At 36.6% G+C, this 22,421-nt stretch overlaps 2 protein-coding genes and 1 non-coding gene across 4 annotated transcripts; all 3 read left to right on the forward strand.

The window, feature by feature from the left end:
• The first annotated feature begins 901 nt into the window (after positions 1-901).
• Positions 902-8,478, forward strand: LOC21393071 (vacuolar protein sorting-associated protein 51 homolog). 2 transcript variants are annotated; one of them, XM_024163555.1, is made up of 21 exons: positions 902-1,218; positions 1,805-1,944; positions 2,079-2,133; positions 2,242-2,349; positions 2,703-2,801; positions 2,940-3,017; positions 3,373-3,450; positions 3,783-3,938; positions 4,408-4,508; positions 4,630-4,697; positions 4,959-5,032; positions 5,232-5,298; positions 5,537-5,652; positions 5,914-6,150; positions 6,265-6,381; positions 6,694-6,765; positions 6,890-6,940; positions 7,088-7,315; positions 7,411-7,587; positions 7,859-7,989; positions 8,073-8,478. In XM_024163555.1, the coding sequence occupies exons 1-20, from the start codon at positions 1,045-1,047 to the stop codon at positions 7,976-7,978; spliced, it is 2,316 nt and encodes a 771-aa protein (XP_024019323.1). In that variant the 5' UTR covers positions 902-1,044; the 3' UTR covers positions 7,979-7,989; positions 8,073-8,478. The 2 variants fall into 2 exon arrangements, with proteins under 2 accessions (XP_024019323.1, XP_024019327.1); XM_024163559.1 differs by having other exon boundaries at positions 8,154-8,478.
• Positions 8,479-10,732: 2,254 nt separating this feature from the next.
• On the forward strand, positions 10,733-10,804 carry TRNAH-GUG. The gene has a single exon. It is a non-coding gene; the product is annotated as a tRNA-His (tRNA).
• A 240-nt stretch (positions 10,805-11,044) lies between these two features.
• LOC21393072 (DNA replication licensing factor MCM7) lies at positions 11,045-22,317 on the forward strand. Its single transcript, XM_010088942.2, has 15 exons — positions 11,045-11,169; positions 11,295-11,362; positions 11,581-11,640; positions 11,719-11,942; positions 12,023-12,200; positions 12,492-12,614; positions 17,625-17,714; positions 17,959-18,101; positions 18,339-18,516; positions 18,859-19,050; positions 19,322-19,494; positions 19,675-19,878; positions 20,099-20,264; positions 20,751-20,972; positions 21,750-22,317. The coding sequence occupies exons 1-15, from the start codon at positions 11,136-11,138 to the stop codon at positions 21,852-21,854; spliced, it is 2,160 nt and encodes a 719-aa protein (XP_010087244.2). The 5' UTR covers positions 11,045-11,135; the 3' UTR covers positions 21,855-22,317.
• The last annotated feature ends 104 nt before the right edge of the window (positions 22,318-22,421 follow it).

Below are 22,421 nucleotides of genomic sequence, written 5' to 3' on the forward strand. Positions count from 1 at the left end.
ATAAAAAAAAAAATTAGCCCCTACCGATAAATCATGGCTCCGTTACTATTGGAGGGTAATATACTTTTAAAACTCAATAAATCTGTTTGGTTCATAAATTTGAACAAAAAATCATTTTTATAAAATAAAACACTGTAGCACAAATGTTTGAATTATAGCTCAAACTGGTAAAACAAATGGGCTGAATGTTAGTACTTAGTGGATTTCTTGAATGGAAGAATCAAGTTTGGTTGATTAAAAGGGAGAGCATATCCCTCTATTTTTCCTTCGTCCAACCAAACAATTCTTCATGCATTTCTCTTCCTCCGTCTCCCTTACACCAAACATAGTCAACCCAAAACTTTTTTATTTTTATTTTTAAAAAAATTTATTTATTCTTTTTTCCTCCAAAACCTATCGTCCAATTTCGATTCTCTTTTCTTTCTATTCTCCAAACGCATGCTAATAAACATATTTGTTTTCTACATTAAAAACAATTCAGATTCTATTTTTTTTCATAACTTTATCATTTTAATTTCGATTGAGATAATTTTTTAATGTGTTCATAATGAAGAGAGAAACAAATCTCTATCCATATTGCAACTTTTTAATGTTATTTACAATGATGTTTTATAAGATTTGTTACAAAACTCTAATGACAGTTTTCAACAGTTTATCCAAACACGGTTCATATTTTATTTTTAATTTAAATTATAATTTATTTGCGTATCCAACACTAGCTTGAATCACAAAATTCACCACAATTCAAATCACCTAAACTCAAATCAAATAAACAATTTGAATTGTTGTACCAAACAAGGCCTTAGTTTGCACCATTGCTCACGACGTCGTTTCGACTAACGTACGTCCTACTCTTACTGTCGTACACAATAGAAAGAGATCAACCGTTCGTTTCGTCGTTGATCCAAACCTCCCAAACCGGCAATTCCTTCCTCTTTTAAACTTCCGGCACAGTTCGCCACCGCCAGAAACTTTGATCCACTCCTGAACTTATCAGAAAGCGATTCGCAGAATCAACCAAGAAGCAGCAGCAGAACAACAACAATGGAAGTCGACGACGTTCCTCTGGACGATAAGGCCAAGAGAATGAGGGATCTGCTCTCCAGCTTCTACGCTCCAGATCCTTCGGCGTCGGCGCCGTCGTTCCCAGCCACACACGCCTCTCTCGACGCCATCAACTCCGCTTCCTTCGATCCCGATCAGTACATGAATCTCCTGGTACGCCCATCCACATTTCCGTCTCTAATTTTACCAATATGTGTAGAATCAGCTGTGTGTAAAGATTATATGTGTGTGTAGATGATGTTCGATCAGTTTCTTGCTATGATTAGCTAAATCGAGAAGGTTTTGTGTGAAAATGGTGTGAAATCGTGCATTGACAGCTCAAAAGCTCATTTAGAATGTATATTATCAGAAATTGAACTTAAACCAGGATATCATTCGGAATGCGGGAAGAAAATTGGGGTTTTGTTGTAAAATTTTAGTTATCGCATCAGGTATGGGTGGCTGCTTTTACAGTGGAGGTGCAGAAGTAGTGATGATTATGCCGTGAATTATGCCCGTAGAAGGAAATTGAGAGGTCATAATGTGGTTTCTGTGCACCTTTGATTTTTCTCATCAAGATTTTGATTAGTTTCTTGCTAGGGATTAGAACTGAATCGAGAAGGTCACATGAAAATGTTGAATCATGACAACTGGTGATGGATGTACTGTGAATTATGGTAGCAACAAATTGAGAAATTATAATTTGTTTTTAAGGGTACGGAAGATTACTTTAGAATGTTCAATCTTCTTGATTTCTCAGGTTCAAAAGTCGAGCTTGGAAGGCCTTCTTCAGAGGCACGTTGAAATGGCAGCCGAGATAAAGAATCTTGACACTGACTTGCAGATGCTAGTTTATGAAAACTATAACAAGTTTATCAGTGCTACAGACACAATTAAAAGGTAGCATTTCTATTCCCTTTATTTCTTTGGATTTTGAGTGCTGTGATTTATTTTGCTATAATAAAAGTTGATGGAATTACTAGTCTTGGAGACTGCATACCTCGATGTTTTATATTTTTTTTCCTTCCCAACAGGATGAAAAGTAAGATTGTGGGCATGGAAACAAATATGGAACAACTCCTTGATAAGGCATGTGGTGTGATATTTTATCTATTTTTTTGGTTGCAATCTGAGGGTAAGATATAAGCTAGCGATAAACCTAATGTGAGTAACTTTTACTGTGCCAATTCACTTTAGATAATGTCTGTGCAATCTAGAAGTGATCACGTCAACACTTCTTTGTTCGAAAAGAGAGAGCATGTAGAAAAACTTCATCGCACATGCAACCTTCTCCGTAAAGTTCAGGTACTTAAGATTTTGAATTTTGTGTATGACATTACCTCCTTGATTATCAGGAGGGTAGGTGTAGTTAATCTTCAAAATTCCTTATGCAAAAAGTTTTTTGTTGTGCCCCCTAGAGAGATTTATGTTGTGTCTTTATTTATTGACGCAAGAGAATGTGGATGTTTCATGTAAAGCAATACATTTTTGGGAATAGACCATTAATGGTATTCTAATTTTCAAGCTAAACTGCTAAATATTTTATAGACCCCTTTATTTCTTCCTTTGGAATTGGATCAAAATTTATATCTCTTTATGCTAGTTTATTGTTTGGGCATGTGAGAGTTAGAGAGATTTCTTTCTTGTGCTAAGAGCAGTTCATATACGATCTACCGGCTAGACTGGGAAAGTGTATCAAATCAGAGGCTTATGCTGACGCAGTCCGGTTCTATACCGGAGCAATGCCAATTTTTAAGGTCTACTTCTGATTCCCAAATTACTTTCAGTGTCGGTTGATTCATTTTGTATGTTCTTCTTTGGTGTGTTTTTTTGTTACACATTGTTTTTAATTCTCTACCTCCCGAATTGAAATCCCTCTCATAATTGCTTGACAGGCATATGGAGACTCGTCTTTCCAGGATTGTAAGAGGGCATCAGAGGAAGCGATAGCCATAATTACAAAGAACCTGCAGGTGAAAGTTCGTCTATTCTGTACAGTTGACGGTGACCTCACCCAATTTTGGAATCAACATTAATTATTTTCTTTGGACATCATTTAATTCCTATGCTAAATGGTAACATCTAATCCTATCAAATAAACATGTCTTGTTTTCTTGGGCTTCGAAAAACTAATTTTGACTGATTTATACTATAACACGACACAACCTTGATTTCCAAAAGATTCATCATTTCATATGATATTCTGGATTCCAGTTTTGAACAGTACAATTTCATTCCCAAGTAACTTACCAATTACAATTTTTTTTTTTTTTAATTATTTTGCTGATCTAAAATCGTGCCTTATGATATGTCAATTTCCTTTTCCAGGGGAAGCTATTCTCAGACTCTGAATCCATACAAGCAAGAGCTGAGGCTGCAGTGCTTCTTAAGCAGCTGGATTTCCCGGTTTGTAATTCACTTGTTTCTAAATAACGATTTTACAGCTTAAAGTATTTTTATTAAGGTTGCATTTTGAAGCTGGCCTTAGGCTTATGTTAAAGAATAATTAGTAGGAACTTAGAAAGAGAAAATAAAAATCTATCCTCTTGTAGTGTTATCAGTTTTTCAAATATCTTATCACTCCATTTTTTATAGTATTTTCAGCATATACTTGGACGTTTATTTCCCATGCTGGATTACTCTTGCAGTCAGGAATTGGAGGAAAGATCTGATATCTATTCAGTATCTTCTCTAATATAACCTGTGCATTTGATGACAGAAAACCCACGTTTTGGCAGGTGGACAGCCTACGGGCAAAGCTACTTGAAAAGCTAGAACAGTCCCTCGTGGACCTTCAACTTAATGTGGAAGATATATCTTCTGCTTCAGTGGATTCCAGTGATCCTTCTGAACAAAGAAATGCATCGATGCCAATTCCATCTAACGCCCATGAAGTGAGTAATAACAGCATGCATAATTTTGGTTTTGTCATCTTCGGCTGTTTTGGTGTGAAGAAATGGATGCAATCACAGAAATAAAGCTACTTGTGTAGGCATCCAGTAGACTAATACCAATTACTTTAACATATGCAACACTTTGTAGGTTCATATTAGTATATTGAGTACTGAACATATCGCATATAACAATTCGTATTTTATCTTTTAAGATACATCATCAAGTTCAATATTTCTTACTCTTTCTGGTAATTTTCCAATTGAAAGTATCTTTAGATTTTTGTCATTTAAGTTTTGTGAAGAGTCTTCCTATTTGTTATTAGAACAAATCCGGAATAAGAGGTTGGGTTGCGAAATGTATGTTTCTTTTTTCACTTAGTTCATGTTGAGTCTTTGCTCGTGCTTACTTGTTTCTCCCATCAGCGGTCATCTAGAGTTGTACCTAATAATTGGACCACTCCTCTATTAGGCTTCTGTTCGTGAGTTTGCAGAGGCTATCTGTGCTTACCGAGTAATATTTCCTGATTCAGACGAGCAACTTACTCAACTTGCACGAGACTTGGTTTCCAAGTAAGGAATCATCTTATATTCACTGTATTTGTTTTCTAACCAATTTCTTTTTGTTGTTTGAGATAATTAGAAGCATTAATGCATTTTGCTGATGCAACATAATTGGTGTTTGTTCATTTAGGCTTTTTGAAACCACTGAGCAGTATGTAAAGAATCGGATTTCTTCAGCAGATCTATTGCATGTTCTTGGTAGGTAGCATGAATAGTTGACCATGCCACTTCTCTCTCTCTCTACGTTTTCTCCCAGGATTTTCAGAGGGTTTCTTTATATTACCAAATAATGACATGCTAGATGTTTCTAAAAAACGTCTCTGTTACATTTTCTAATCATTTATTTGTAAGTTTTCTTGAGGCATCTATTATTTGAAAGTTTCTTTTTCATTTGTTGCCTGGCCTTTTATTACTGAAAAGTGATGATTCTGGAAATGATTAACCAAACACCATATGCAGGAATCATATGGACAGATGTACTACTGATGGATGGTGTGGTTCATGAGGCTGTTCTCCGAGATCATTGTCTGGAGGTTTTGCCCCAAGTTTCTTTTTTCTTGCTATTATTGTTCGATGTTTACGCTGAATTTAAATTAATTTCTTGTGAGACTTTTCTTTCCTTTTCTTTTTCTTGCGGGAAAGCTCTCATCTGACAGATACTTGAATGTAAAATTTAATTGTTATATTTGAGGCAAGGTTGAATGATTTCAGAGTAACCCCATATATTTGCAGGCTGCTCGGATGGTTGTTAAACAGTATGTTGCAAATACATTTTCTCATCTTCTACATGATATCTCAGGTGATGATGCTACAATGGTTTTAATGGTTCATTCATAGTTTTTATTTTTAGCCCTAACCAAAGACAGTTTCTGCTAGATTCTTAATAATTATCGTTTCTGAAGAATTTCTACCCTTGCCATTTCTGGCCTTCCCGTGTTCTGATTCTTATTGGGTTTTTAGTTTTAAGAACTTTTCCAATGTCTCAGTTTAACACAGAAGAGACTTGAAAGTCTAATACTTAAATTTTTGAATGGAAGATGCTCTCACCAAAGCCCATATTGAACAAAAGGACGGAGTGGAAAAGGATTCTTTGCAAGTTGCTTTGGAAGCCAGCAAAAAGAGAGTGCTTCAAGGCAGTATGGATGTGTTACTGGTAATATATGAAATACCATAAATGCAGTTGTCGACTATGTAGACAAGCGGAGCCTTTAGGGGCTAAAACAACTCGTCCATCAATTTACATCATTTTTACATCATTTTTACGGTCATGAAATTTTTTTTTTAATATCACTTAAAAATATTCTGTGCTTGAAAATTGTTATTTTGATATATTAGTTATATGCATGCTTGATGCTTTTGTATATTTTAGATTTTCTATCATTCATGTTTTTCCCCCTTCTTTCTTACATTCCAGGATTTCCGCCAACTTCTAGATGACAACTTAGAGCTACTAGCAAAAATCAAAGACTGGATAATTGATTGGGTTCAGGGAGGATTTCAAGACTTCTTCAGGGAGCTTGATAATCATTTCATCTTGCTTTCAGGGAGAAACAATTCATCCAGTCATGACCAAGTTTTGGCTGGCCTTGTCCTGGTGTTGGCCCAACTTTCTCTTTTCATTGAACAGACAGCTATTCCAAGAATCACTGAGGCAAGGAGCCATCAGTTTTCGCATTCTGTTCCTATATGAAGCATTAGTTTGTTTATTTTTCTCCAATCCCCCGGAGCTTGTGTTTGTGTTGAAGTTTCATCTTCAAATTGTCAGGAAATAGCTGCTTCCTTTTCTGGTGGTGGGATAAGAGGCTCTGAATATGGACCTGCCTTTGTTCCTGGAGAAATTTGTCGAATTTTTCGCTCTGCCGGTGAAAAGTTTCTGCATCTTGTATGAGTTATATAATCCAGTATATTCAAAATTCAGTAGGGATTATCCGGCTTTTGTAATTTATATGATCTTGCGAATTACAGAGGTTGCATTAGAATTCTGAATAGTGATTGAATCTCATAAAACGCAACATGTTATCCTGGATATTTAGTAAGAAAAAATAGCTTCAATTCTCTTGTTATTGACTAGAAATTTTCCTAAAAAGATTGGTTTAGAAATGTTTTTCCTGGAGATATTAGTGTATCTTTCATTTTTCAGCATTCTGAATATATTTATGGATGATAAGTTGATTCTACGCCCTTATCTTTTCAGTATATCAATATCAGAACTCAGAGGGTATCGGTTCTCCTGAAGAAGAGGTTTACAGTACTGAATTGGGTCAAGGTAAGGTTCCTCTATTGCAATTGTTTTATGCATATGTATTAGCATATATATGCGTGTGTGAAAGGAGGAGTTACCACGCATTACTTTGACTTTGAATTTATCTATAATCTTGCACTTTTAACAGCACAAGGAGCCCAGAGAAGTTCACATGTTTGTTGATTTATTTCTTCACGAGGTAAGTAGATCCGTGCTTTCCCTTCTTACTCTAAAGTTCAAGATGTGTTGCAATTTGGTTGCCTGCCTGATTGTTGCTTTCAGTGTTTATGCAAGTCCTAGCGTGCATTGCACAAAACTTATTTTCTGCGACTTTAACCTGTGCTAGTTGGAAGCTATAGGAAATGAAGTAAAGCAGATTTTGCCGCAAGGGGTACGTAGGCATCGTCGGACAGACAGCAATGGAAGCACCACCTCATCACGGAGCAATCCCTTGCGAGAGGAAAAATTAAATCGATCAAATACACAAAGGGCTAGGAGCCAGCTTCTCGAGACCCATCTGGCAAAATTATTTAAGCAAAAAGTTGAAATTTTTACGAAAGTTGAATTTAATCAGGTAACTTTGTTCTCACCACGCTTCTGCAATTGACAGTTTTGTAAACTGGTCTAGGAAGTAGGAACAACAATAATGAATTTGCTTGCAAATTGCAGGAATCAGTTGTAACGATGGTAGTAAAGCTCTGCCTCAAGAGCCTGCAAGAATTTGTTCGTCTGCAAACCTTCAATCGAAGTGGATTCCAGCAAATACAATTGGATATTCAGTTTTTAAGGACTCCTTTAAGGGAAACTGTCGAAGATGAAGCTGCCATTGACTTTTTGCTAGATGAGGTAATAGGAAAGTCTTTTGCAATATTAGGCAGTAGTAAAATCGTTCCACTTGGGATAAAGTTAAACTGAACCCGACTTCATGCTACTTACACGGACTTCATTTTTTTTTTTTTTTTTTTTTTTGGTCGGGGGTTGATGTTTGTCTCTTTCTCTTTCCAGATACATGAGCTCTTTCTTCTTCCTCTTTTTTTTTTTTTTTTGGGTTGCTAATTGGTTTCAGAACCTACAAATAGCAGTTCTGAGATTCTTGCAAAACTGGCTTGTTGAACAGGTAATTGTTGCTGCTTCAGAACGTTGTCTTGACCCAATACCTTTAGAGCCCCCCATCTTGGACAAACTTATCCAGGCTAAGTTGGCAAAGACCAATGAACAGAACACAATCTCTCAATAACATCATGAAAGGTGAGGCAGTGATATGTTGATTCCCTTTTAGTTTCCCTTGTACTAATTCCTTTCTGACCACTTTCACTTTATCTTTGGTTTAGGTTTGATGTCTTCAAACAAAAGCGGTTTTCCTGGTTTAGGTTTGATGTCTTCAAACTGTCTGACCACTTTCACTTTAGCAGGCTGCTAAATGCAATCCGTCCGGTAAATGATTCTGGCCTGCAGTGCCAGTGGGAGCGCCAGAGGTGGTCGTCATTCACTGATATCCTCCGGGAGTTAATGAAGTGTCTCTTCAATTTGAAAGATTCTCAACTGTTTCTAACTCCATCGGCCCCATGAGTTGCATCGTACAATATGATAAATTATCTTCCAACTCTTATTTGACGCGTGAAAATTCGTATACATGTGCACCACCTTTTGAGGCCAATGGCTTTTAAATCATATCTTGATCAGATTTTTGTGAAGATGTTATTGATTCGTATGTAGGGGAGAGTTCTTTTTTATTTTTTTAATTCAATTATTTTCTACTTCGAAGTGAATACGACAAAATATGAACTACAATTTTCTGTCGTTTAAAGGAGAAACAACGTGCTGTCATGTGTTTCAAATAGTGCTGTTCTCCATGTGTAAACACGTCGTTTTTGGCTTAGGAGTTCAGACGTTGAATGACATGCCGTTTGTATAGGCCTTATTGTTTCAATGAACGATAAACGATATGTCGTTCCCGTTTCAATATTGATTATGGTCAGAAGACATGTCGTTTCCATTTTAAAAGTCTATTGTCCTTTGCTCTGAAAGTTTGTTGTCCGTTACATGATGCTCTCACTATCTGAACACGTTATGTCGTTTGTTATTTAGAATTTGCCATCATATATTGGCATAAGCGGCACATTTTTAATGTTGTTTAGCCCCTTTTTTTGGTAATTTGAATCATCGCTCAATTAATTATTTTTTTGTTACAATGGTTTTTTTCATAAAAATTTAAATTTAGTTTTGGATTATTATATTTTTTTTCATATAAATTTATTTTTTTAACTTAAATTATTAACTCGAATCCGTTAAAAGAACGGCCCCAAAAACTAGCTTTCCTTTATATTTACTAAAGCTTCTTGACATCGTTAAATGACAAAAGCGACATGTCATTTCTAATAAATGAGTGTGAGAAAGGACAAAATGAATAAAGAGTCTGTTTATTTTATCGATTCGAGTTTATGATTCAAGTTTTGCTATAGTAAAAAACTCTCAGAAACAGTTACATCTAACTTTTTTGTTACAGTAAAAAGGTCTCATATAAAAGTTAATTCACATCTCAACTCAAATTAAAAACTCGAATTAGCGAACTAAACAGTCCCAAAGTATAAACTATAAATCGTAGGGAAAAAAACTAGGGTGCGTTTGAAACTCGTTCCAAAATGATTTTGTTTTTTGTATGAAAATAAAAATGAAAACGTTTTCAATCTCAGACAAAAATCATTTTTGAAAATGCGTTTGGTAGTTTTTTCAAAAGATTGTTTTTAGTATAAAAAATCCATTAATGTCTCTCTCTCTCTCTACTCAATAGAGGATATAACGGAAACAAAAAATGAAAAACGACTAAAAATCGTTTTTCATTTCTCTCCCATTTTACACTAAACTAAAAAATCGTTTTCATTTCCATTTTTTGTCTTTAATTGTGCCAAACGCTGTTTCTATTCTGTTTTCATTTTTTTCTCGAAAAACATGAAAAATAAAAACGAAAACAACTCCAAACACAGCCTATAAATCGATCCTAATCTTTTCAGTCTTCTTAATACATGTAAAAGGGATCTAAATTTTTTGTCTGATTCGTAATGTCTAAATTGGTGTCTAACTAATTATATCACACTACATCATCTTATAAACATAAAATCTGAGTTCATGTAAAAGTGAGGTCATGTTTTTTTATAGTTCAAATCCCAAATTAAACGTTTTACTACATTGTTGTCTCTTACAAAAATTCAAATTCAACTTTCTTACTATTGCATTTTCTTTTATATAAATTCACTTAAGTTCTCAATTCAAATCTCCAAAATAAACAGGTAAATGTTCTAATTCTAGTTAATTTCATTGGCTAGAACCTCTAGTGTTACCAAGCTGAAAATGTCATTTTAATTATTAAAAAAAAAAGAAAAAAAGAAAAAAAAAATTTATTATTTGCTCTGCACCACCGGTTATATTTAATAATACATAAAAGAGCCAAAGACTCTTTAATAGTACTCTTTCCTACCATGTGGCAGCCTCTCATCTTCTCTCTTTTTTTTTTACTAGTTTACCTTTTATCTTTATTTACCTAATCTAATCCAATCTAATCTAACATCTAATCTAATATAATCTAATCTAACAATAAACATAAAGGAGCCAAACTCTTTTTTATAAGGTTGCCACGTGACAACTCCTCTATTTATCTTATTTTTTTCTCCCATTCTCCCATTCTTATTTTTATTTCTTTGAATGTTTTAATACATTTTAATTTTTTATGTTTTTTAAAAATATATTTTTTCCTCACCTTACTATTATAAAAGTAATTTTTTTTCCCATGTGTTCTTATTTTACTTTTTTCAATGATTAAAGTAATTTTTTTTTAAATATGACTCTACTCAATTTTTTGATCAATTGTTATCTTTATACACATTTCTTTTTAAAATAAATTCAAAATTTCTTAAATGGTTGTATAAATGAATTTCTTATTCACGTGTCTTCAATACAAATACTAGTTATTATTAGTTTCTTATCTCCGACAACAGTGGCTGTAGTTTAGTGGTAAGAATTCCACGTTGTGGCCGTGGAGACCTGGGCTCGAATCCCAGCAGCCACATATATATTGTTTTTCATTTTATTTTGACTCACAAATTTTTTGAACCCCAATATTTTGTGTCCCTGAAAAACCATCCGTCCGATTTCACGTTAAAAGTATTTGTTACATCACGACCGTCTATACGCCTATTACAACAATGTGACCTGTGACACCAGATCAAAATGTAACCCGGCACTTTCCCGCCAAAAAGTGCCGTATAAGAGTCCATTTTGCCGCCAAATCCAATTTCTCCATCTCCGACTGACGCTCTCCTCCCTTCCCATCGCTGTTGTTCTCCCCTATCAGATTCTCTCTCCTCCTTCTTTCGCCGCGACTCCGTCCCCAGAAAACAATGACGAAGGATCTCGATTTCGATGCAGACAAAGGTAACAGAAGAAGAACTCTTCAATGTTTGCCAGATCTAGATTTTCCCATTTCTCTCTCTCACTTTCTCTGAAATGTTCTGATTTGATTTTTTTGTTGTTTTTTTTCTTGTTGATTTTACTCGCAGCCCTAGCGAAAGAGTTCCTGTCAAACTTCGCGGACATCGATGGCGAGGCCAAGTACATGAACATCCTGGTGAATTTCCCCCGTTTGGTTGCTGAGAAACCCTAGGAAAAGAAACGAAGCTTATTATTTGCATTTTTAGACTACGTGATATTAATAATATCATAGGAAAGAAGATTTATACTTTTTTTTCTCTTTCTCGAGCTTTCTCATTAACTAAACGAAAACTACTTTATTTTTATTTTTTATTTTTTCTGTTGTAAATTTGTTTAATTTATCTTAATTTTCAGCAAGAAGTGGCAAACCGCAAAATGCGAGCAGTCCAGATTGATCTTGAGGACTTGTTCAATGTAAGTTTTAATCTATGCCTCTCTGATTTTGATTGGGAAGTGGGAACTCTAATTTTCTGTTTTGTTTGGTTTTTTAAGTACAAGGACTTGGACGAAGAATTCCTCAGAAGGGTTACAGAAAATACTAGGCGATACATTGGAATCTTTGCGGATGCGATCGATGAGCTCATGCCGGAGCCAACAGAGGCATTTACAGATGATGATCATGACATATTGATGACTCAAAGGTCTGATGAAGGACCTGAAAATATGGACGGCTCTGATCCTCATCAGAAGATGCCTTCGGAAATCAAGCGCTACTTGTAAGCTCCGAACAAGCACAATTTTTCTTTGTGGGGTTTCTACTTCATTCCCTAATTGCGTTTCATATTTTGTGTTGCAGTGAAGTTTACATAAGTCCATCTTCAAAAGGAAAGCCATTTGCCATTAGGGAGGTCAAGGCGTCACACATCGGTCAGCTTGTAAAGATATCCGGCATTGTCACACGTTGTTCAGATGTTAAGCCATTGATGCAGGTTGCTGTGTATACATGTGAAGAATGCGGTTTTGAGATTTACCAGGTAAATAAGTGTAATTCTGTGTAAGCAACGCGGTCTGTCTGTTTAACTGCACGAGTAATGTTAGATGAATGTCACTTATACTGTATATTAGCCTTCAATCAGAATGGTCTTCTGGAGTTTGAGTGCCACTTGTCCATGTTAAAGCTGAATTTGAAATATTTCTCGGCGTCTTCTTAAATTTTGTCTTTTACCATGCGAGTAGTGTTAGTTTGGAACCCCACTTTGATGGATTCATTCCTTTATATATGCATTTTCTAATGCTTTTTTCATTTATATTCGTGTGCTTAACAGGAAGTAACTGCTCGAGTTTTCATGCCACTATTTGGGTGCCCGTCCAGACGCTGTTCAATAAATCAAACAAAAGGGAACCTCATCCTTCAACTCAGAGCATCAAAGTTTCTGAAGTTTCAAGAGGTTTATCACTTGTGCTGCTGAATCATAAATTATGCTAATAGCATATTGTACACTTCCGTGAAGGATAATTTTTCTCTCTATTGAATAATGCTCACAGGCTACAGAATAAATAGGTGCAAGATAAGATCTTAATCTTCCTAAAGCATAGAAACTACCCGAACAAGATAAACCCAAATTCAAAAAACCTAGTAACTTATCTTCTTGCTTCTTATTTAAAAAATAAAAAAGCCTAACTACTAAACCCTATCTTCTCGACATTCCCCCTCAAATTGGTGTAAAGATATCTATCATGCCCAACTTGCTAATTAGAAACTCAAACTTCTGCCTTAGGAGTTCTTTAGTCAGAATATCCGCTACTTGTTGCGTTATTGGAATGAATGGCGTAACAATGATTCCTTCTTCAAGCTTATCCTTTATAAAATGCCTATCAACTTCAATGTGCTTTGTCTTGTCATGTTGCACCTGATTGTGTGCCATGCTGATTGCAGCCTTGTTGTCACAGCACAACTTCATAGGTTGACAGTTTGGTCTTCTAAGCTCTTCGAGAACTCTTCTTAGCCATAGTCCTTCACATATCCCAAGTGCCATTGATCTATACTCAGCTTCGGCACTCCTTCTGGCCACTACACTCTGTTTTTTGCTCTTCCACGTGACTAAATTTCCCCATAGGAACGTGCAATATCCAGAAGTAGATCTTTTATCCATGACTGATCCCGCCCAGTCGGCATTGGTATAGACTTCAATTCCTCGGTGCTCATTCTTCTTAAAGAACAATCCCTTTCCTGGAGTTCCTTTTAGATACCTTAATATCCGGTAAACTGCTTCAAGTTGTTCTTCACATGGAGAGTGCATGAACTGGCTCACCACGCTTATTGCAAACGCGATATCAGGTATTGTATGGAATAAATAGATCAACTTGCCAACTAGTCTCTGGTACCTGTTTGTATCAACCTTGACTCCTTCCTTTACTTCTTTGAGTTTCGCATTGAATACCATGGGTGTATCCGCTGGTCTACATCCGCTCATTCCTGTTTCTCCTAAAAGATCAAGAATATATTTGCGCTGTGAGACAACAATCCCTTTCTTGGATCGAGCGACTTCCATGCCAAGAAAATATCGTAAAGATCCTAGATCCTTAATCTCAAATTCAGAAGCCAAGCACTGCTTTAGTTTGTTCATCTCTCCCAAGTCATCTCCTGTTAGAATAATATCATCCACGTAGACAATTAAGACAGCAATCTTTCCTTCAGTAGACACCTTTATGAACATGGTGTGATCCGCTTGTCCTGAGCAAAACCTTGACTTTTCACAAACTTTGTGAATCTTTCAAACCATGCTCTAGGGGATTGCTTGAGCCCATATAGCGATTTCTTCAATTTACATACCTTTGATCCGAACTTCTCAGAAAAACTAGGTGGAGCATCCATATAGACTTCCTCTGTCAACTCTCTATTGAGCAAGGCATTTTTTACGTCTAGTTGGTGTAGAGGCCAATCCAGATTTGCAGCAATAAACAAGAGAACCCTCACTTTATTCAATTTTGCTATTGGAGAAAAGGTTTCAGGGTAGTCAATACCGTAGGTTTGCGTGAATCCCTTTGCTACCAAGCGAGCCTTGTATCTTTCCAGTGAGCCATTTGAATTATACTTCACGGTGAGCACCCATTTGCAGCCAACAGTTGCTTTTCTGCGTGGCAAATCTACCTTCTCCCACGTTTCATTATTTTCAAGGGCTCTCATCTCTTCATATACTGCTTCCTTCCACTCAGGAACATCTAGAGCCTCCTTTACATCTTTTGAAATAGCTACACTAGAGAGTTGTGAGATAAATGCACGGAAGGGAGGTGACACATTTTCATATGAGACAAAGTTGGACAACGGATGTTTGATGCAGGACCTAATACCCTTTCTAAGAGCAATATGGATTGAAGAAGTAGATTCGGAATTACCTGAGTTCACATGATCTAATTCTCGGTTGGAGTTTTGGCAGTGCTGCAAGTTGGAATTCCCTGTTTCTTTCCTTCTCGAGAAGACAAGCCCTTTGTACCGCTTCGCAGACATCTCTGGTTTTTCATGATTATGATCATGTAATGGCATTAAAGGAGGTTGTCCACCATTTTCAGTATCTAAAATATTTTTCTCATTCGAGTTTTCACTCAAACTTATTTCTCCATCTACTTCTTCACTTGTTTCAGATATGAGTTCCACCACTGCTGGAACAGTTTGCAGTTTCGGTTTTATCACACATTCTAGTATTAAAATCCGAATCTTCACTATTGCACTCCCCCTAAAGATGAGAATTCATGTAGTTTTTATCTTCAAAAAAGATTACATCCATGGTTACAAACAGTTTTTTTGTGGGTGGATCAAAGCACTTGTAACCTTTTTGATTTGAGGGATAGCCAACAAAAATGCATTTTCTTGCTTTGGATCTAGTTTCCCACGTTTATGATCATAGATATTAACAAATGCAATACATCCAAATATTTTCAAAGGAACATCAACAAAAAGTCTTGAATTAGGATAGCATTCTTTGAAAACATTTAAAGGAGTTTTAAACTTCAAAATCCTACTTGGCATTCCTATTGATTAAATAGGTGGCTGTAAGGACAGCCTCTCCCCATAGGTATTTTGGAACCTTAGTTGAAAAACTCAAGGCTCGGGCCACTTCTAAAAGGTGTTTATTCTTTCTTTCAGCCACCCCGTTTTGTTGAGAAGTATCATTACAAGAGCTTTGATGCACAATACCTTTTTCATCAAAAAAATTTCCCAAAATGGAGTTAAAATATTCCTTTCCATTATCACTTCGAAAAATCTGTATTTGTGTTTGAAACTGTGTTTGAACCATGGTGTAGAACTTTTTAAACACTTGTTTTGCATCATATTTCTCTTTTAGTAAAAACACCCAGGAAACCCTAGTGTGATCATCAATGAAGGTTATGAACCATCGTTTACCCGAAGGAGTTACAACTCTAGAGGGATCCCAAACATCACTGTGGATCATGGTAAATGGTTTTGAGTTTTTATAGGGTTGTGGTGGAAAAGGTGCTCGATGATGTTTTGCTAATTCACAAATTTCACATTGAAAAGAGGAGGGATTTTTATTGATAAATAACTTGGGAAACAAATATTTTAGGTATTAAAAGTTTGGATGTCCTAATCTAAAATGCCAAAACATTATATCACTTCCACTAATAAGAAAAATAGAATTGAAACAAATCTTCCGAGCTTGCCTTCCAGAGTTAGATCCATCTTCAAATGAGTAGAGGCCTCCAACTTGTCTAGCACTGCCAATCATCTTCCCCGAAGTTAAATCCTGAAACTCACAATGAGAGAAACGGAAGTTAACTTGACAGTTTTGATCATGAGTCAATTTACTAACAGATAAGAGATTGCAAGACAAGTTTGGGATGTGAAGGACATCATAGAGAGTAAGGAGAGGGGAGATAACAATAGTTTCTTTTCCAGCAACGGCTGAGAGGGAACCATTCGCTATTTTTATCTTTTGGTTCCCTGCACACGGTTTATAGGATGAGAATAATTGTGATGATCTGGTCATGTGATCGGTTGCACCGGAGTCGATTATCCAAGAACAATTTGGATCAACACTGAAAAAAGCGGCTCTGAAGTGATTACCTTTTTGTGCTAAAGAACAAGAAGGATTGGAGTTTAAGTTGTGATTGAAAAATTTTGTACAAGTGGTCCATTTGTTCCTTTGTGAATGGAAGAGTTTCTGAGGAGAGTTGTTTCGGTTGTTGCTGCTCAGTTTCATTGCTGCCGGCTTGAAAGGCCCGAGTATCACCATTTTGCCTCTTTTTTCCGTTTGTAGGCTTACCGTAAATCTTCAAACAATTTTCACGTGTGTGCCATGGTTTCTTGCAGTAATCACACCACGGCTTCTGTCTTCCATTCTTCCTTTCGCCTTCCGGATCGTACCCTCTCATGACCAGTGCAGAACTCTCAGTTTCAAGATTCGGCTGGTTATCCTCTGCCGGTTTCAGCATAACACGCCTGCGGGCTTCTTCTCTGCGGGCTTCTTCTCTGCGGACTTCGGAGAAGACCTCTCTTATTGATGGGAGAGGGTTTCTACTCAAGATTCGGCCTCGAACTTCATTTAGTTCTTTATTTAATCCTGCTAGAAATACAAACACGCGGTTTCTCTCAACTTTCTTCTTGTATCGGGCGCTGTCATTAGGGCTTTCCCACTCTTCTTCTTCAATTAGGTCAAGTTCCTGTCATCATCTCATTGTAGTATACTGTCACTTCTCGATCTCCTTGCTGGGATTTCCACATCTTGGCATTTAATTCGAACATCCGAGAATAATTTTCCAAATCCGAATACCTATGCCGGGCTGCTTCCCAAACATCTCGGGCTATGGGAAGAAACATGAATGGTTTCCCAATCATCGGCTCCATGGAATTAACCAATCAGGCAGTCACCATTGAATTCTCTGATCTCCACTTTTTCTGCTTCATTTCATCTCTAGTAGTTGGTTTGATTTCGCCAGTCAGGTATCCAAGTTTCCCCTTGCCATCAATCACAAGTTTGACTGACTGCGACCATTCTAGATAATTTTTTCCATTCAATTTATGAGTGGTTATTTGGAGAGAATGATCGGAAGTTGTATGGCGCTGGGTGTCTTCTTCGAATCCTTCTGAGGAATGTGTGCCTTTGGCAGCACCAACCATGGCAGTTTTTGTCATGGCTCCAATACCATGTAAACTTCCGTGAAGGAGAATTTTTCTCTCTATTGAATAATGCTCATAGGCTACAGAATAAATAGGTGCAAGATAAGATCTTAATCTTCCTAAAAGATAGAAACGACCCGAACAAGATAAACCCAAATTCAAAAAACCTAATAACTTATCTTCTTGCTTCTTATTTAAAAAATAAAAAATCCTAACTACTAAACCCTATCTTCTCAACACATATCAACATGAAGATATGGTTAATAATCTTATTGAGCAACTTTCCTTCATGAACTAATTTGTTGATGTTGTTGAATTTCAGGCGAAAATTCAAGAACTTTCTGAACATGTTCCTAAGGGACATATTCCGCGATCGATGACTGTTCACTTAAGGGGAGAACTCACGAGAAAGGTGGGTCATTTTCTACACCAATTTGTTTTGTTTCTTTTCGACAGTGAAGTTCCTTTGCATTTACAAGTAGTTCAAATTTTTACTTCTTGGAGGAGAAACATCAGTTAACAGATTTGAAAATTACATTTACAGTTGCATTCCAATTTGGAATTGCAGAGCTTGATTCTGCTTAATCTGTATTGCTACTTTCTTTAGTTATCACTACAAACTCTTTTTTTTTTTTTTTTAATTTTATTATGATCAGGCAGCTCCAGGTGACGTCGTTGAGTTATCTGGGATATTCCTTCCTACTCCTTATGTTGGTTTTAGAGCAATGCGTGCTGGCTTAGTTGCAGATACCTACTTGGAGGCAATGTCGGTTACACATTTCAAGAAAAGATATGAAGAGTAAGCATTAGTCGCAGCATTTTACATTCGTTCAGTTTGAATTCACTGCAGAGTTACCAAAAAATGCTGCATCAATAAGAAACTTATCTAATTACCTCTCACTGTACTTTTCACTCACCTCCGGATATATATTGTTTTGATGTGCTTTTCTGGAAAGTTCTTGCTAAAACCTTTTGGAATGATTTTGTCACTTGTTGGTGTAATAGGTACGTTTACTAAACTTGTATCTTGTTACAGGTATGAATTTAGGGGAGATGAAGAAGAACAAATTACACGTCTAGCTGAGGATGGTGACATATATAACAAATTGGCAAGGTCCTTGGCACCTGAAATTTTTGGACATGAAGATATTAAGAAGGGTCTACTTCTTCTCCTTGTGGGGGCTCCACACAGGAAGCTAACAGATGGGATGAAGGTAAATACATTCAATTACCGTCAAACCGACTTTAGTATGAAGTTATGGATATATCAGGTATTTGTATGATGACCAAAATTGGATATATCAGGAATTTGTGTCGTTTTTTCTTATGCTTTGGGGCTTTGTGTGTGTGTCCCTTTTCTCTCTACATTGCTGTTACTGGTTCCTTTTTGTGATCATATAAATTTGTTCCCACTTGTTAATCTTTATATCTGCATCGCTCAATATAGGATTCAACAGGTCATGTTTGTTGTTTTGCTAGAAAAATGAAGTTAAAATTGTTTAGTACTTGTGTACATGTATAAATTAGGTTTTTTTTCTCTTTTCTTTAAATTGCAGATTAGAGGAGATTTGCATATTTGTTTGATGGGTGATCCTGGAGTTGCAAAGAGTCAGCTGCTTAAGCACATAATTAATGTAGCTCCCAGGGGAGTTTACACCACTGGCAAAGGAAGCAGTGGAGTTGGTTTAACTGCTGCTGTTCAGAAAGATCCAGTGACAAATGAGATGGTTCTTGAAGGAGGTGCTTTGGTGAGACACTCTATTTGGGTGCATCATTCATGTTCTGTCTAAGTTTCCAGATGTTATTTGCCACACGGCATTAAATTTGAGTGCTTTTCCATTATGTGACATTCAAATGTCGCCGCTCTTACCATCCTAAAAGCATGTAAATTTCTGTAAATTCTAAGTAGGATCAAGAATTTGTTTGGTTGAAATAACTGCATCGTTACGCACTATCTCAAACATCTGTTTAGCCTAGTTGTCTTTTGAGGTTAGTCATAGTAGTTTTGTCGTATTTCAGGTGCTTGCGGATATGGGTATATGTGCTATTGATGAGTTCGATAAGATGGATGAATTAGATCGTACAGCAATTCATGAAGTTATGGAGCAGCAAACTGTCAGCATTGCTAAGGCTGGGATCACTACATCCCTGAATGCAAGAACTGCCGTTCTTGCTGCTGCAAATCCAGCATGGTATGAATCCATTTCAATTTCTTTGTCGTCTTTTCTCTGTGCTGTTTTTCTACCTCTCTCGGCTGTAACCATGCTGTAGCTTTTCTGTCATGGATTATCATCATCTAGTCTTGTCATGCAAAGATTCCTGTATAGCATTTTAAGCAAACTCTTAACTATTGATCATTATATTTCTTGAAGGGGGAGATATGACCTGCGTAGGACTCCTGCTGAAAATATTAATCTTCCTCCGGCACTGTTGTCAAGATTTGATCTTCTGTGGCTGATTCTGGATCGAGCTGATATGGATAGTGATCTTGAGATGGCGAGGCATATCGTCTATGTTCACCAGAACAAAGAATCTCCATCTCTTGGTTTCACTCCACTTGAGCCATCTGTGTTACGGTATGTCTCACATAGCAAACTGAAGTAGCAATTCTGGAACAGCATCTACAGGATTGTTATCTTCATGATTAAACATAGCAACAAATCACACGAGACTATATTATTGCCACAAACTTGTAAAGATAATATACGTGTGTTCACAAATTTGTTTTTCTTCCAAAATTTTTTGGTTATTGAATATAGATGAGGGCTCGTTTTATCTGATTTCTTTGGTTTCCAGTGCATATATTTCTGCTGCTAGAAGATTATCTCCTTCTGTCCCAAAGGAGCTTGAGGAGTATCTTGCTAGTGCCTACTCCAGCATTCGGCAAGAAGAAGCTAAGTCCGATACCCCGCATTCTTATACAACTGTGAGAACTCTGCTCAGCATTCTCCGGATATCAGCGGTAAGTTCCAGTTTACTCATTATTTTATTACTGTACTTGTATTAAGTTCCTCATTTTGGTAAGAAATGATGTTAGACTATCCATCAATGTGTCTGGACCTTTATATTAACTTCCATGTTCTGGATAGACCTCGGATTAGATGTTTTGAGGTCGGAAATGAAACAACAAAATGGTCGAGTGAATCAATAAGGCTAGTTTTGATAAATATTTTTTTACCTGCTTAGAGTTTATTATTTGAACTAGTTTTATTCACAAATAGATGATTTTTTGAAGCAATCATTCATTGTAGAGCAGTAGAAACACACATGGTAACTCATTGTTACTTCGTGGATATATTAGCTTAATTAACTTTCACTTGTTTACTACAATCCATTGAGTAGAAAATAGCATTCATAGCAGAGTATCAGAGATCATTTGTTATCCACAATATACATTACCCCCATTCAAAAATATCATTACTACAGGAACTAAATTAACAGTTTACAGGCACTTGCAAGACTCCGATTCTCTGAAACTGTGGCTCAGAGTGATGTGGACGAGGCACTTAGGTTAATGCAGATGTCAAAATTCTCGTTATACTCAGATGACCGCCAGAAATCTGGTCTGGATGCTATCTCCAATATCTATTCAATCTTGCGAGATGAAGCTGCTAGAACTCATAGAATGGACGTGAGCTATGCACATGCGCTCAATTGGATTTCCAGAAAGGTTTGCTTCTTCATCCACACTTGAAACTCTTTTGATATTGTTTAAGTAAACTTGATCTCTAAAGAGAAGGGAAACAAAAGCCGATGTGCTATCAAATAAGTGAATAACAATCGAGGTGGTAGCCTAGTGACATTGGGCTTACTCCCAAGTGGTTTGATAGATTGGAGGTATCAAGTTTGGTCCCGTGAAAAACACTCGAAACTATTTTCAGACTACCGATTCAATGTCCAATAACTCTTGGTAGGGTTAATATGACGCGTTTCGTCTCCCGATATACGTAGCTATGACTTAATGCAGACAGACATTTATTAGCGTATAAGACCCCTATGATCACGTCCTAGGGGTAGGCTTTGCGCACCTTTCCCAATCTACTTCTTACACCCCCTATCAGCAAGGGAAAGAAAGTAACGGATTAGAAAGAAGTAGGCACTGAAATTTAAGCCTCGTTCACTTTGTGGATTTGAGTTTTCAATTGGAGTTGAGATGTGACATTTTTGAGAGTTTTTTACTGTAACAGAAAAAGTTAGATGTGACATTTTTTGAGAGCTTTTTACTGTAAAAATTTAAAATTAAAAACTCAAATCGGTAAAATGAATGAGGCATTAATACTTACGATGTTTAAATATTAACACATTTCATTTTGGGTCCTAGTCCTCTGTTTCCAATTATGTGTAATTGAATATGCTTTCTAAATTCATGACTAAATCTTGTTCCAAATTCTCTAATTTTGTTGGGCTTTCTCTTCTAAGCCATTGAGTTGTGTTTGGGTTTGAGCAGGGATACAGTGAAGCCCAACTGAAGGAATGTTTGGAGGAGTATGCGGCTCTGAATGTGTGGCAGATACATCCTCATACCTTTGACATCCGATTTATAGATGCTTGACGTGCCTAGCACCAATCCCATTCCCTTATATGTAGAGGAAATCTTTGTACTTGGATTATGATTTAATTGGATTCTTCATTTAGGCTAACGAAGTTAATTATACATGTTTAAGAGCCAGCTCTGGCTGCTCAACTTCTGTTGTGTGAGTTGTAAAATACCGGCCGTTGTTGTCTGGTGATTTTCTTTTTCATTTTTGCTTAGCTTAACATATGTCGCCATAAGATATTGGGTGTCGTTTGGGCCTACAAAGTTCAAATTGGGAAATACACCAAGGTAGGAAAGTGGTTTTGGATACTGTTTGTTGAATCCAATCAAGTAGTGACGCGTTGATATGACGCTAGTGCAAAAAAGAACTTTCTTTTCTTTCTCTCTCTACAATGGATTTTAGAGAGAGGAACCTGGAACTTTACCAAATTTTAGGCAAATTTTGTCAAATGAATTGGTCAAACATGGATCAGTTGCGCAGAGGAATAAAAAGATCTTTTTTTAACTTGACGGCGTTGATCTATTGGTATCTGCTTCTCCACTTGTCCTGTTTTTATTGGTTCAATATACGGAATCGTACCG

The sequence above is a fragment of the Morus notabilis genome, unplaced genomic scaffold (assembly GCF_000414095.1).
Source record: "Morus notabilis unplaced genomic scaffold, ASM41409v2 Scaffold793, whole genome shotgun sequence".
NCBI lineage: Eukaryota > Viridiplantae > Streptophyta > Magnoliopsida > Rosales > Moraceae > Morus > Morus notabilis.